Genomic DNA, 11,157 nt, shown 5'->3' on the forward strand with positions numbered 1-11,157 from the left:
ACTGGATGAAGTTTCACTGTTGTCCCTGACACCTTTGTGAACAGGAAAATCCAGTCATGTGGAAAGTCATGCACTAACCATAAAATGTAATGGGTATGGAAAATAAGACTTTACTTGCAGCTATGGTTTGAGGAAAGAGATACCAGAAGCAGCTGTCTAACCTTTTGATCTCGTTAAGGACATATGAAAAACAATTCCTATTTCAACAAGAGCTTAAGCCAGAGATATAAAACATCCCTCGAGGATGGGAAAGAAGAAAAGAAAATTTCCTGAATCCATAGAGGAGCTGGACCAGTTGAGAATACTGTCAAACAGAAACTTGCTGATTGCTCTATAATTTTTCAACTTTTAGTGTGCTATTTTAACAATTTTCTTAATAGAGTAAACCAAATTCACAGTCTTTCTTTAATTTTGTTTGATTTGTAGAGAAATCTGGCTCAGTAAAGCCCTCCATTCCTTTGGACATATTGACTCTCTTAATAGCAGGAAACAACATGATCAGAAATCTACAAACCTTTGTATGGTATAAACCATAAACTCATCTTAACAAATACTGTCTTGAATTAATAAACATTTATATTAACTAATCTCCTTTTGACCATGGCAAGGAGAAACTAATAAACTTCACTAGCTTGTTGCTCCTTGCTTTTGGGGTGTGTGTGTATTCTTACCTCTTTAAAATTAAAGTTGTGTCTTCCTTTTCATGTGTTTTGCATGGTTTGATCTTCCTGACCCCTTGCATGAATTTCAGAGCACTCTTTTCATTAGTTGTGTCTACTGGGGTTTCCACTTTGACAGTCATTCCTAAAAAAAAAAAAAAAATTAAATAATTTTGTAGTACTGAAATTAACAGTACATTATCTCCAGTACAATAATGACAGCAGCATGACAACTTGCAAATTAATGGTAAAATAGATTATCACCCTTTCACACTAATTTTTGAGATATTTTGCAACATTACTTCTTTGTACATTATGAAGTCTGGAATGTGTTAAACAGCAGCATAATTTATTGCTGTTTTCCACAGACAGGATATTTTATTGAGGTTCACAAGCCTTCTATACCTTGTCAAACATGTGAAGAACACTTGACAAACCACTTTAAAAAGTGTTACAGATGCAATCAGCCATTAGTAGAACTAAAAATGCTGATTCTGGCCATGTTTGTTAAACACAGATGTTGATGGCTCTTCTGTACAATCTTTGCAAGTTTTCTTTTGTAGGCTAGTTTATGCATCTTTTACAAGATGTATTCTTCCATGATTTGTTTTACTGTTATTTTAGTATAAAGATATTAATACTAGTTGTACTTCTCTGTCTTATGCTGGTGCTCAGAGGTTTTCAGATGGACTTTACGATACAATAAATGCTGTGTGCAATTTACTACAGGTTGTAAAAAGCTTATTTGCTAAGGAGCTCATGATGTAGAGGTGAACAAATGTCATGAGGCTCTTGCAGCCTCTTACACCACCAGAATTTAACTAACTATGATTGTCTGGAAAGCACTCCAACAGAAAATAAAATATTTCACATGGGATGAGAAAACAATAATAAATTATTCTCATGTCCTTGTCTCTTTTCATCAGGAAAGGGAATCTTTTTGGTCAAGGTAATATTCATTCTTAGTTTCTTAAATTGTTTTGTGAATCCTGTAATTAAGTTTTGGTAGAATTGCACACTAGTCATCAGCAAATGGTCAACACTTGCTGAACAAAGTCATAGTATCATTGGGATATAAGTAAAAAGCTGAAAATTCTCCTATGATTTTTCTCTCTGGATATAATCTCAAAATTAAATTCCAGGATTACATCTGGGTATTATTTTTCCTTTAGATAAGAGACAGGAGGAAGACTACAGAATGCCATCACTGAGTTATCATGGGATCATAGAATTATTAGAGTTGAGAGAGACTTAAAAGATCACCTGGTTCCAACCCCCACTTCCATGGGCAGGGACACCTTCCAGTAGGTCAGGTTGCTCAAAGTTCTTTCCAGCCTGATCCTGAGCACACCCAGGGATGGGGAGACTCCAGCCTCTCTGGACAACCTGTCCCAGTGCCTCACCACCATCACAGGAAAGAATTTCTTCTTAATATCTAAACTATATCTACCCTATTTCTGTTAAAAGCAATTACCCCTTGTCCTATCTCTCCACACCCTTGTCAAAAGTCTCTGTCCAGGTCTCTTTAGTGACCTTAGACACTGAAAGGCGCTTTATGATCTCCCTGAAACCTGTGCATCTCTAACATGTAGAGGTTTGGTTCTTTGTTTTCTGAATGTGCTGAAGCTATCACATTATAAAGCCTTAAAGTTTTAATTTTTATCTGAGTTTTGATTGGTGTTGGTGATGGCCCCAAATGATAGACTGCAACATGACAGCTGAATGAGGATAATGGAGGGTGGTAGCAGTCTGGTACCTTCCCATCACACCAAAACTAAAGCTCTTCTAACAATAGTAGCAACAAATTTAAGAGAAGAAAAAAGCAGTGGTATTGGACATGTAATTTCTTCTGCCCTCAATGAAGCCATAGACAATTACTTGTCACTAAAAATTGTGAAGTTACCACAGTTGAATGATTCATCAGCAACATTTCCAAGGCATGCATTTTTCTGAACAGTATCAGAAATAAATCTTTCAGTATTGTATTTGCACATTTTTTCTCACAGTAAAATGCCAAAAGATTAGCCAGATACCACAAATTGGTGCATTGTGGATCTCTCATGAGCTGAGCAGGCTGTGCTTCACAAGATTTGAAAACTGCTTGTTCTGCTGCAAAAAGTTCTCTACTAGTTCAACAATTAAAACCCTTATATGGATTGTCTGAAGCATATTTATTACTGTTGTTATAGAATTTGTTATAGAATGTTGTAGAATGTGTGAGTCAAGGAGAAAAGGTGCTATCTGTGAGCTGAACCTGACTTCACTGGGTACAGTGAGTTTTGTGTTCCAAGGGAAACTGTTGTATAAATTCAGACTCTTTTCTCTAGTATTTATAATTTGTGTCATGCTAACATTGTACTGTGATTATTTTGTCTGCTTTACTTTGTGACTCAATTGCTTTCATTAATTCACTCAAGTGCTCTCTCAGAGGATAAGTTCAAGGAAGTCTGATATATTTTAGGATCTCTGGTGTCTCCTCTGCCAGTTAAATCTGGCCTGACCATGATGATTAACTGTAGCTCAAGAAGAGGTCTGCTAGTGAGCATAAGTGTGGCAACCCTATCTGTGAGGTGAAGAAAGAGCAAGAAGAGGAATGAGCACATACCAGGGGATGAGTTGATGATCATTTCCAGTCTAGAGCCAGCTCTGGGTGTGGTCAAATTGCTGTGACACATAAACCAGCCTTTTGTATCTTGGTGCCTGCCGGTGCGTGTCACCAGAATCCATGAGTGAACTCATCCTCTGGAGAACCCTTGGAGATCATAGCAGCTTATTGTGGAGCTCCTGAGCTACTGGGGCACAAAGCAGACAAAATTTAGAAGCCATTCCTGAGAGCAGAGCACATTAGACAGAGCTCACTGACAGAGCACTGAGGAACAGGCTCTTTCCTTTACCTGAGTCGAGGATTAAATACTACCAGGGTGCATATGTTGAATGGCAGCTACTTTCTGAAGGAGCTCTTGGAGTTCACAAGGGTGGAACGGTCTTTTGTAGGAATGTTCCTTTGTTCTCAGTAAATTGTTCCCATTTTGGGCCTCACATACAGGAAAACTAAATAAGCAGGAAAATCTCAGATACAGTTTTCTTTCAAATTCTAGTTTTTGATACGAAGATAGAACAGAATTTTGTAACTGTTGGAACATCTGAGAATTTGGTTCAGTCATGCACTTTTCTAGAATGTATTTTCTGGTTTAAATTCTCACACTTCATATTTGCAGTGCTGTTTTTTCATAAGTACATTAAAATAAAGTGTTACTTTCATGTTCCCTTGAGTAACTTAAGAAGTACATTTTTGAAGTAACTGACTACTATAGTTCTGTAATGCAGATTCTCTGTACAGGAAGCTCTAGGCATATAGCTTAAAAATACACAGTAGTCATTGAGTTAAACTTTGTGATTTTTTTTCCTTAGTAAGATGTGCTTTTTCCACACTTGACTACTTCTGGTAAAGAATGTTAGAAAAAGCAAACATACCAATGTATACTTACTTTAAATTTATTTGCTTGTTTGTTTTATTTTTTTGGACTTCTTAAACCTGAAACTTACATACAATGTTCTGTAAATATGTCTCACTTATTTTTTTACAATTTGCATTGTTGTGATGACAAAAGTATGTTCATTTTTTTGAGAAAAAAGCTCCTACTTCTTGAGATTACAATGACCTAAAATAAAATCTTAGTTTAATATTAATTAACTAATGACAGAGACAAAAACTATGAAGATTTTAAGTCTAGTTTTTAATTTCAATAGGTTAATAAATAACTATTAACTTATTGTCTTCTTAGAAATTCAACAAAAACTTTAAGCATGAAAGTAATGATAAGGAGTAAATCCAATTGATAATTCTTACCATGTCCAGATTAGAAGTTCAGTCTATCTTTTACTTTGAAAGATTTTACTCTGTTAAGAAATGGACTCCGGAAGTATATATCAACTTTCCCAGAAAATTAGTAAATATTTTACTGACAAAAAAACTTTCCAAAAAAAAATTTGTTTTCCAGTGGTCTAATGATGCCAGCTGCTTCTCATCCTGTTGTCACAGTTCTCATTGTATTTCATATTCCTCTATTTCAAGAAATAATATATTGACAATACAAGTTTTCCAATTCTTTATTCATAGCTTGAGTTAATGGGTCCAGGATTGAGAAGATGAGGACACATTGTCCTCTCAACCAGACATATTTATTTATAAAGAAGGACTAATGCAAGATGCAGATCGGTGAGGCCCACCACTGCTCTGGACTGTGCTCATTACAGCATCAGACAAAGGAATGGACAAAGCGGATGGCCCATTATCAGTCCATAAAGCAGAACAGGTCTAAATTCACTATCAAACTGTGTGGCATGGGGGTGAGATAGAAGCTGAGACAGTGAAACAGCTGCAGAGGGTGGGGTTTTTAACAGGGTTCTGCTAGGTGGACTGACCTACTTGACTAGCCTTTGTCCTCTGCACTTTGGCTACTGTCATCTTTTGATCCCATATATGTGACCACATATAAGAAGTGGGCTAAATGTAGCGATAATCCTTGGATATAGGCAGCCTTGTTGTCTGGAGTGCTCCTCTAGAATAGGGCTGGAGGCTCTATAATTTTCTCATTGTTAAAGTGGTTGCAACTAATTGGTCTAGTTATAATTTATAAACCTTCAATGCTGCTTGAAAGATACTAGTTACAATATAATGTGTCTTTGCTGAGATATACTGGTGCCTCTGTTGGGTTTCACATTGCATTCCCCTCCACACTGTCCAGTACTGCTGTAACAGAGCCACAGAGCTTTCTGTCACTCTAGACAGGACTATAAAAAATTGGACAGAAGATGGGTAGGTTAATCTACCCTTCTGGCTGGCTATCTCATACCTAAGGAAAAGCATAGGCAAATCTTATGCATGTAAAAGGTTAATTATTAAATCTCTGATTTGCACATTCAGGAAGATCATCAATAATTTCTCATTATCATTTCCAGATCTGCTATCATTTCCAGATGTCTTTTTGTTCCTAGATAAAAGGTGAGCAGGCAGGAGCTGGGACTAGTCAGATACCATCAGAACTGCTCAACTTCCTGCACAGCTACACAGGCTAATCAGGCAGCAGTGGCCAAAGCAGCAAGATGTTGCCACCACTTCTTATCGTTTCAATAAGCATTGTAGCTATTGAAGTTGTTGTAGGATTTATTGGAAATGGATTTATTGCAGCTGTTAATAGCATTAATTGGATCAAAAGCAGAAAAATATCTTCTGCTGATATGATCTTGATCTTTCTGAGCACATCGAGATTTATCTTGCAGGTGACAGTCACGATACACATCTACAGTCTCTACTTTGCAGATTTGTTTAAGCTGGCTTCAGTGTACAAGGACTTCGGTGCTGTGTGGATGTTAGTAAACCAAAGCAGCTTGTGGTTCAGTACCTGGCTCTACGTACTGTACTGTGTGAAAATAATCAATATCACCCACTGGCTGCTGCTAAAAATCAAGCTCAGAATACCTGGGATGGTCCCATGGCTTCTTCTTGGATCGCTGGTGATCTCTTCTATGACTTCTCTTCCTTTACTATGGATTACACCCAGCACTTACCTGTGCAGCTCAATGGGGAGCTGCAGAGAAAATAGCACGGCTCATATCACCATCTGGGATAGTTCATATCTCTACTTGCTGCTTTACATTGTAGGCTGCTTTTTCCCTCTAGTACTCTCTGTGGTGACCTCAGCTCTGTTAATTACTTCTCTGTGGAAACACAGAAAGACAATGCAATGTTACACAGATACTTTCAGGGGTGCTATGATAGATGTTCACCTAACTGCTATTAAATCCATTATTTCTTTCTTAATCCTGTATCTTTCCAGTTTTGTAGCTCAAATTCTGTTGATACTGTCGACACCTCAAAGTAAAGATGTTGTGAAAGTTTCAGTATCCTTAGTTGTAGTTGGGGCATATCCTTCCGTGCACTCAATTATCCTGATCACTGTCAATTCAAAACTGAAATTGGCATTTAGGAACCTTTGCCTATGTTTTAAGCGCCATTTGGAAGATAAGCCTCCAAGCCTCAGGCTTGAGAGAAACACTCTATAGTGAGATCTGAAATCAAGATTCACATGTATTGTTTCATTGTCTTTTTTCTTAAATGAAAGCTTTAATTTTCCAGAGATTTCTGCAACTAGTCTTCCTTAACATTTCAGAGTATCTGAAATAATGTGCATTTTGCCTTACTTATGCACTACTCCAGCTCCTTCCATCCTGCTTAATACAGAGTGAGAATAAAAATGTACTGAATGAAAGCAATGTACTTAAAGAAATCAATTTCAGGTTGCCTTGTGATTTCAGATTTTCAGTTTAAGACTGAAAGTTATATGACCAGTTTGAAGTGAAGAAAATGGGGGCCAAAATAGACAAGAAGTACAGAGCTCACAAATACCAGCTCTCAGATAAAGGATTTTTCACCTGAGAAGCTTAAAATTTGACTAAAAACATGTTGTGCGAGTCATAGCTGGTCTTACATGGAAAAAAGACTGTGCTTTTAAATTGTAAAAACCAGCTTGATTATAACCTGAGGGAAAATTACGATTTGGAAGCATACATCCAATTAATACAATCAAATTGCATTCTGAATAAGGTTTATTTGTGCTAGGATTCTGGTATGTCTGTAACAATTTAGTGATTAAATACCTACTTAAAAATGGATACTTTTGTTTGAAATATATGTTATGATTATTTGTTTGGTTTTCTTCAAAGTGGATTACCAAGACGGTGATTACAATGTAAAGTGATGTAGGTACATAGAACTACCTGTAGAAAAACTTTTGTTGAGTTGACCATTCTGACCATGCCTTTATTGTCGTGATTTGCTATTGCTTTGAGCAGTTGGGAGCTGTTTCTAAGGCTGTTTTCTTTTAAAATTTTATGCTACTATGAAGTTTCACATGAGGCTGATGAAATATGTTCAACAAATACTGTTGTGTTTTATCAAATAATGTGTTTGATAAATCTGTTCTAAAGTTCTCAGCTCATCTCAAGTATTTTTATGCTGCATATTTCTCTGCAGGAGTTTAGATAATGCCAGATTATAAATTAGTGTGGTGAAAGTTTCAGTCCCACCTATAAAATTAATGAGAAGAGTGATTCACTTATTCTTGGAATGTAGTGGCCTCAGTTTCTGAAACATCAGAGTGATAAGTTTATATAAAATGCTTTGAAAAAGAAAAATCACTGTTTAACAATATCAAATAAAAAGTGAATATAGTGGTTTTTATGGGTATCTTAAAATATTTTTGAGAATGAACTATGTGTTAATGGGAGATATAAGAGGATGTCTGTAGACATAAGAGGATGTCTGTGTGATATGAAATTATATGATTATTTGCACGTGTAAACCATGGGTTCAGACTGCAGAGCAGAAGGGAGAGTCACTAATCTCACAAACACAGCATTTGGAGGCAGAGTACATTGTACTGTAACACTAAAGCTTCTATAATGTCCACTGCTGTGGTGCTGAATCAAGAGACACAGAAGTCCCTGGAGGGATGCAGGTGGGAACAGTAATGCTGCTGTCACAGCAGCACTCTGCTCTGCTCTACAGCTGCATGCCCTGCCCACATGGAGCAAGGTTACAGCACTTACACAGGGATAGCTCTTCCAGCTGGCAGCATCATGAAAAGGAAGTGTCCTGTAAGAAATGAGATTGTTTGAGACTGTTTTATTGTGGTGATTGGTAGTGGTATTTGGTTTTTTGAAGCTGATAATTTCCCCAGTGAGCTAATTTCTCTTCAGGTATTTCCAAACTCGTTTCTAAAGAGAGTCTGAAGTAAAGGGATCAGAGCCAAGGATGATAATAACGGCCCTTGCTCAGCTTCTTCACCTTCAAGAGAGGGAGATCTGAGGCAGGAGCAATCATTAATAAAATATCCTCCAGTGCTTCCAGGGGAAGAGAAGGACAAAGCTCAAGGACTTGACATCTTTATGTTGTATTGATGAAAGTTTTGTTACACACAGCATAGAATGAGATAGATGGGTACATAAATTAGAATTTTAAATGACTGGATTGGTAAATAAATTATTAGTTTTGTCCTTTTCCATTCCATCCTTCCCTCAAGCTTCAATTTATTTTCATGACTTCTTCCACAGTATATATGGATTTCTATTTGTTTTTCGATCTTACCCTGCTCTTTGGATTTCATTCTATCCCACCCTAAAATAATCTTCTGTATTGTCTTCAGATCTAGCCTTCTCTTTCAGGCACAGTTTAAAAAAGATTTCTCATCATTCTTTTACAAAAAAATCATCACTCACCAAATTACAGTAGACTTGTTTCTATATCTGGCTTATTCCAGAAAGCAGATCAATAAACCCGATGAATGTTTTGGCAATTATTATTTGTGCCCCAAAAAATAGTGAAAATAACTTCATTGAGATTCCATTGTCTAAGAAGTGCTTATATGTTGATTGAAAATAAGATGGAGGTCACCAGTACATTTCCCCTGGAACTTTTCAAGTTACATGGAAACATGAATGGGAGAATACTGTTTGCAGTTTGTATAAGGCCAGAAATTGTGGCAGCAGCAAAATCATTGTATGATGAAAAATAGTGATTAGTGCAGTTGTTCATACCAACTAGATGAAAAATCAAACCTTGTCTTCTTCACTTTTTTTTGGCCATTGTGCTAGCTTTTTCTGGGTCAGAATTCATCACAATTCTGTGTCCAGCAAAACCAGTATTTTGCTTTGCAGAAATTAAGGGACTTCTGATTGCAATCTCAGTAGCATGTTCATGAAGCTGGCAAGTTTCTCAATCTTTCACCATGTGAATCAGGAAGAACTACCACAGGTATTCTGAGTTTCAGCTGCTGGCCTGCTTTGTCATGTCATTCCTTTTGCCTGCAATAATCAGAGGCTTTACCCGGCAAAATCAGTAGCAGGGTGGTGGATATGAACTCTTCTATCTCTAATATAATATCTCTCCTCTGCTAGCCATGCAGTCATCCTTGCCCTTTCTGGCAGTTTTCTGTTCTCCATGATGCAATTACCTCTCTGCAAGGTATACAAGTCAGCACTGCCAGCTCCATGAATCCCAGAACAGATATTTTATAAATGCCACTAAACCTCCAATCTTCACTTTTGCTGGTTTTCTAGTGGTAATCAGGAAGCTTTTCACCTTCTTTGCGTCTGACAGCACAATGGTTCTAATTTATTCTGAATAATTTTGGGTAATTTGAAAAGTAAAATAAGTGTCAATGGAAATACCACACTGTACCTATATTTTCTTGAAATATGACTTCCCACCTTTCTGCAAGGTCTGGAGAAAAGGTTTTCGTCCTGGAAGAGTTTGTAATAGGATTATAACCTGGGATTACTTTTATCTCTATTTATTTATTGTCTTCCTTATCATAATACTCAGCCTTCATTTCATTAATATCACAAGGACATTTTCTCCTATGTTACAAAATACTTCTGAAGGCTAATCCCCCTTCCCCTCAATATTTCTTATCCTGTTTGTTCCTCATTTGAGGACATCTGTGTGGGAGGTCATTGGAGTTTAGTTAGGTGTATAAATAATGTTCTATATAAATCTTCATAGAGAAGATTTAAGGCTTTAAGGTTTATTAAAAAAATAAAATAAAATAAAATAATTTTCTTTCTAAATTAATTTGAAAATGTAATAATGTGTAAATATTGAAAATATGAATTAAGCTCATATTAATATCGCTTTTAAGATGTCTTATTTTCAAAGTGCCATTTATCCTTCCCAGTACTTATGTTTTTGCAGTGACTCAAACTATACATTGGCCAAAGTAATCATAATGAATATCAATTACATCAGAGAAGAGCATAAGCGCTCTTGAAACCAGAGCTCCTGATGCTCGTAAGCTTTTCAATGGCCAGAGAGTTTTTCATCCCTAAAACTTTTCATGTCTCTACATTGAAAGTTGAAAGACCATATCCCTTTTTGAGTACTCAGGTGTGTGAAAGGACAGGGATATTTTATCCTCAGAAATCAGAGTAGTAGTATGGGTGGTGGCTACAGTGGGACTTAATTTGGCTTTTGAGAGGAGAGGAAAGTGAGGGGAAGTCTTACAGATCCATGAGATTTATTTTGGCTGGTCTCTTTTCCCAGTCCAGGTAAACAAACTGGTAAACAAACTGGGGCAGCAATGCAGCCTTCCAAAGCTGCCATTGATGAGCTGGGATCCATGCGCTGAATGCTCCACTGCAAAACAGTTTATTTGCTGCCACAGAAAAAGCAGAGGCTAAGGGCTAAACAGGAATAATGACTTGATGTCATTATCTCTTAATTGCCTTTTGTGGGGAAGGGGTGAAATTAAACCCTTTCTGGCCTTTAGTCACTCGGATGTGATATTGTGATGAGATTAAGATGGATGATATAATTCACAAATTTTAAAAATTATTGGTAGGTAATTATATTCTATTTTTTATCTTCTTCCACCCCCTCCCTCAGTGTCATATTTGAATTTCATATTTCTAGTTTTATGTATTTTTTTTCCCTCTCCTT

The 11,157-nt window shown here is 36.8% G+C and overlaps 1 protein-coding gene across 1 annotated transcript; it reads left to right on the forward strand.

The window, feature by feature from the left end:
- Positions 1-5,765: 5,765 nt before the first annotated feature.
- On the forward strand, positions 5,766-6,725 carry LOC102105285 (taste receptor type 2 member 40-like). The gene has a single exon (XM_005516728.2). The coding sequence runs from the start codon at positions 5,766-5,768 to the stop codon at positions 6,723-6,725; it is 960 nt and encodes a 319-aa protein (XP_005516785.2).
- Positions 6,726-11,157: the final 4,432 nt, after the last annotated feature.

The sequence above is a fragment of the Pseudopodoces humilis genome, chromosome 2 (genome assembly GCF_049639895.1).
Source record: "Pseudopodoces humilis isolate 2021_Gansu_Grassland_sample_001 chromosome 2, ASM4963989v1, whole genome shotgun sequence".
In the NCBI taxonomy this organism is placed as follows: domain Eukaryota; kingdom Metazoa; phylum Chordata; class Aves; order Passeriformes; family Paridae; genus Pseudopodoces; species Pseudopodoces humilis.

What these genes read in the sequence shown, in the direction of transcription:
- LOC102105285 (XM_005516728.2), top strand. Translation starts at nt 5,766, where the DNA reads ATGTTGCCACCACTTCTTATCGTTTCAATAAGCATTGTAGCTATTGAA.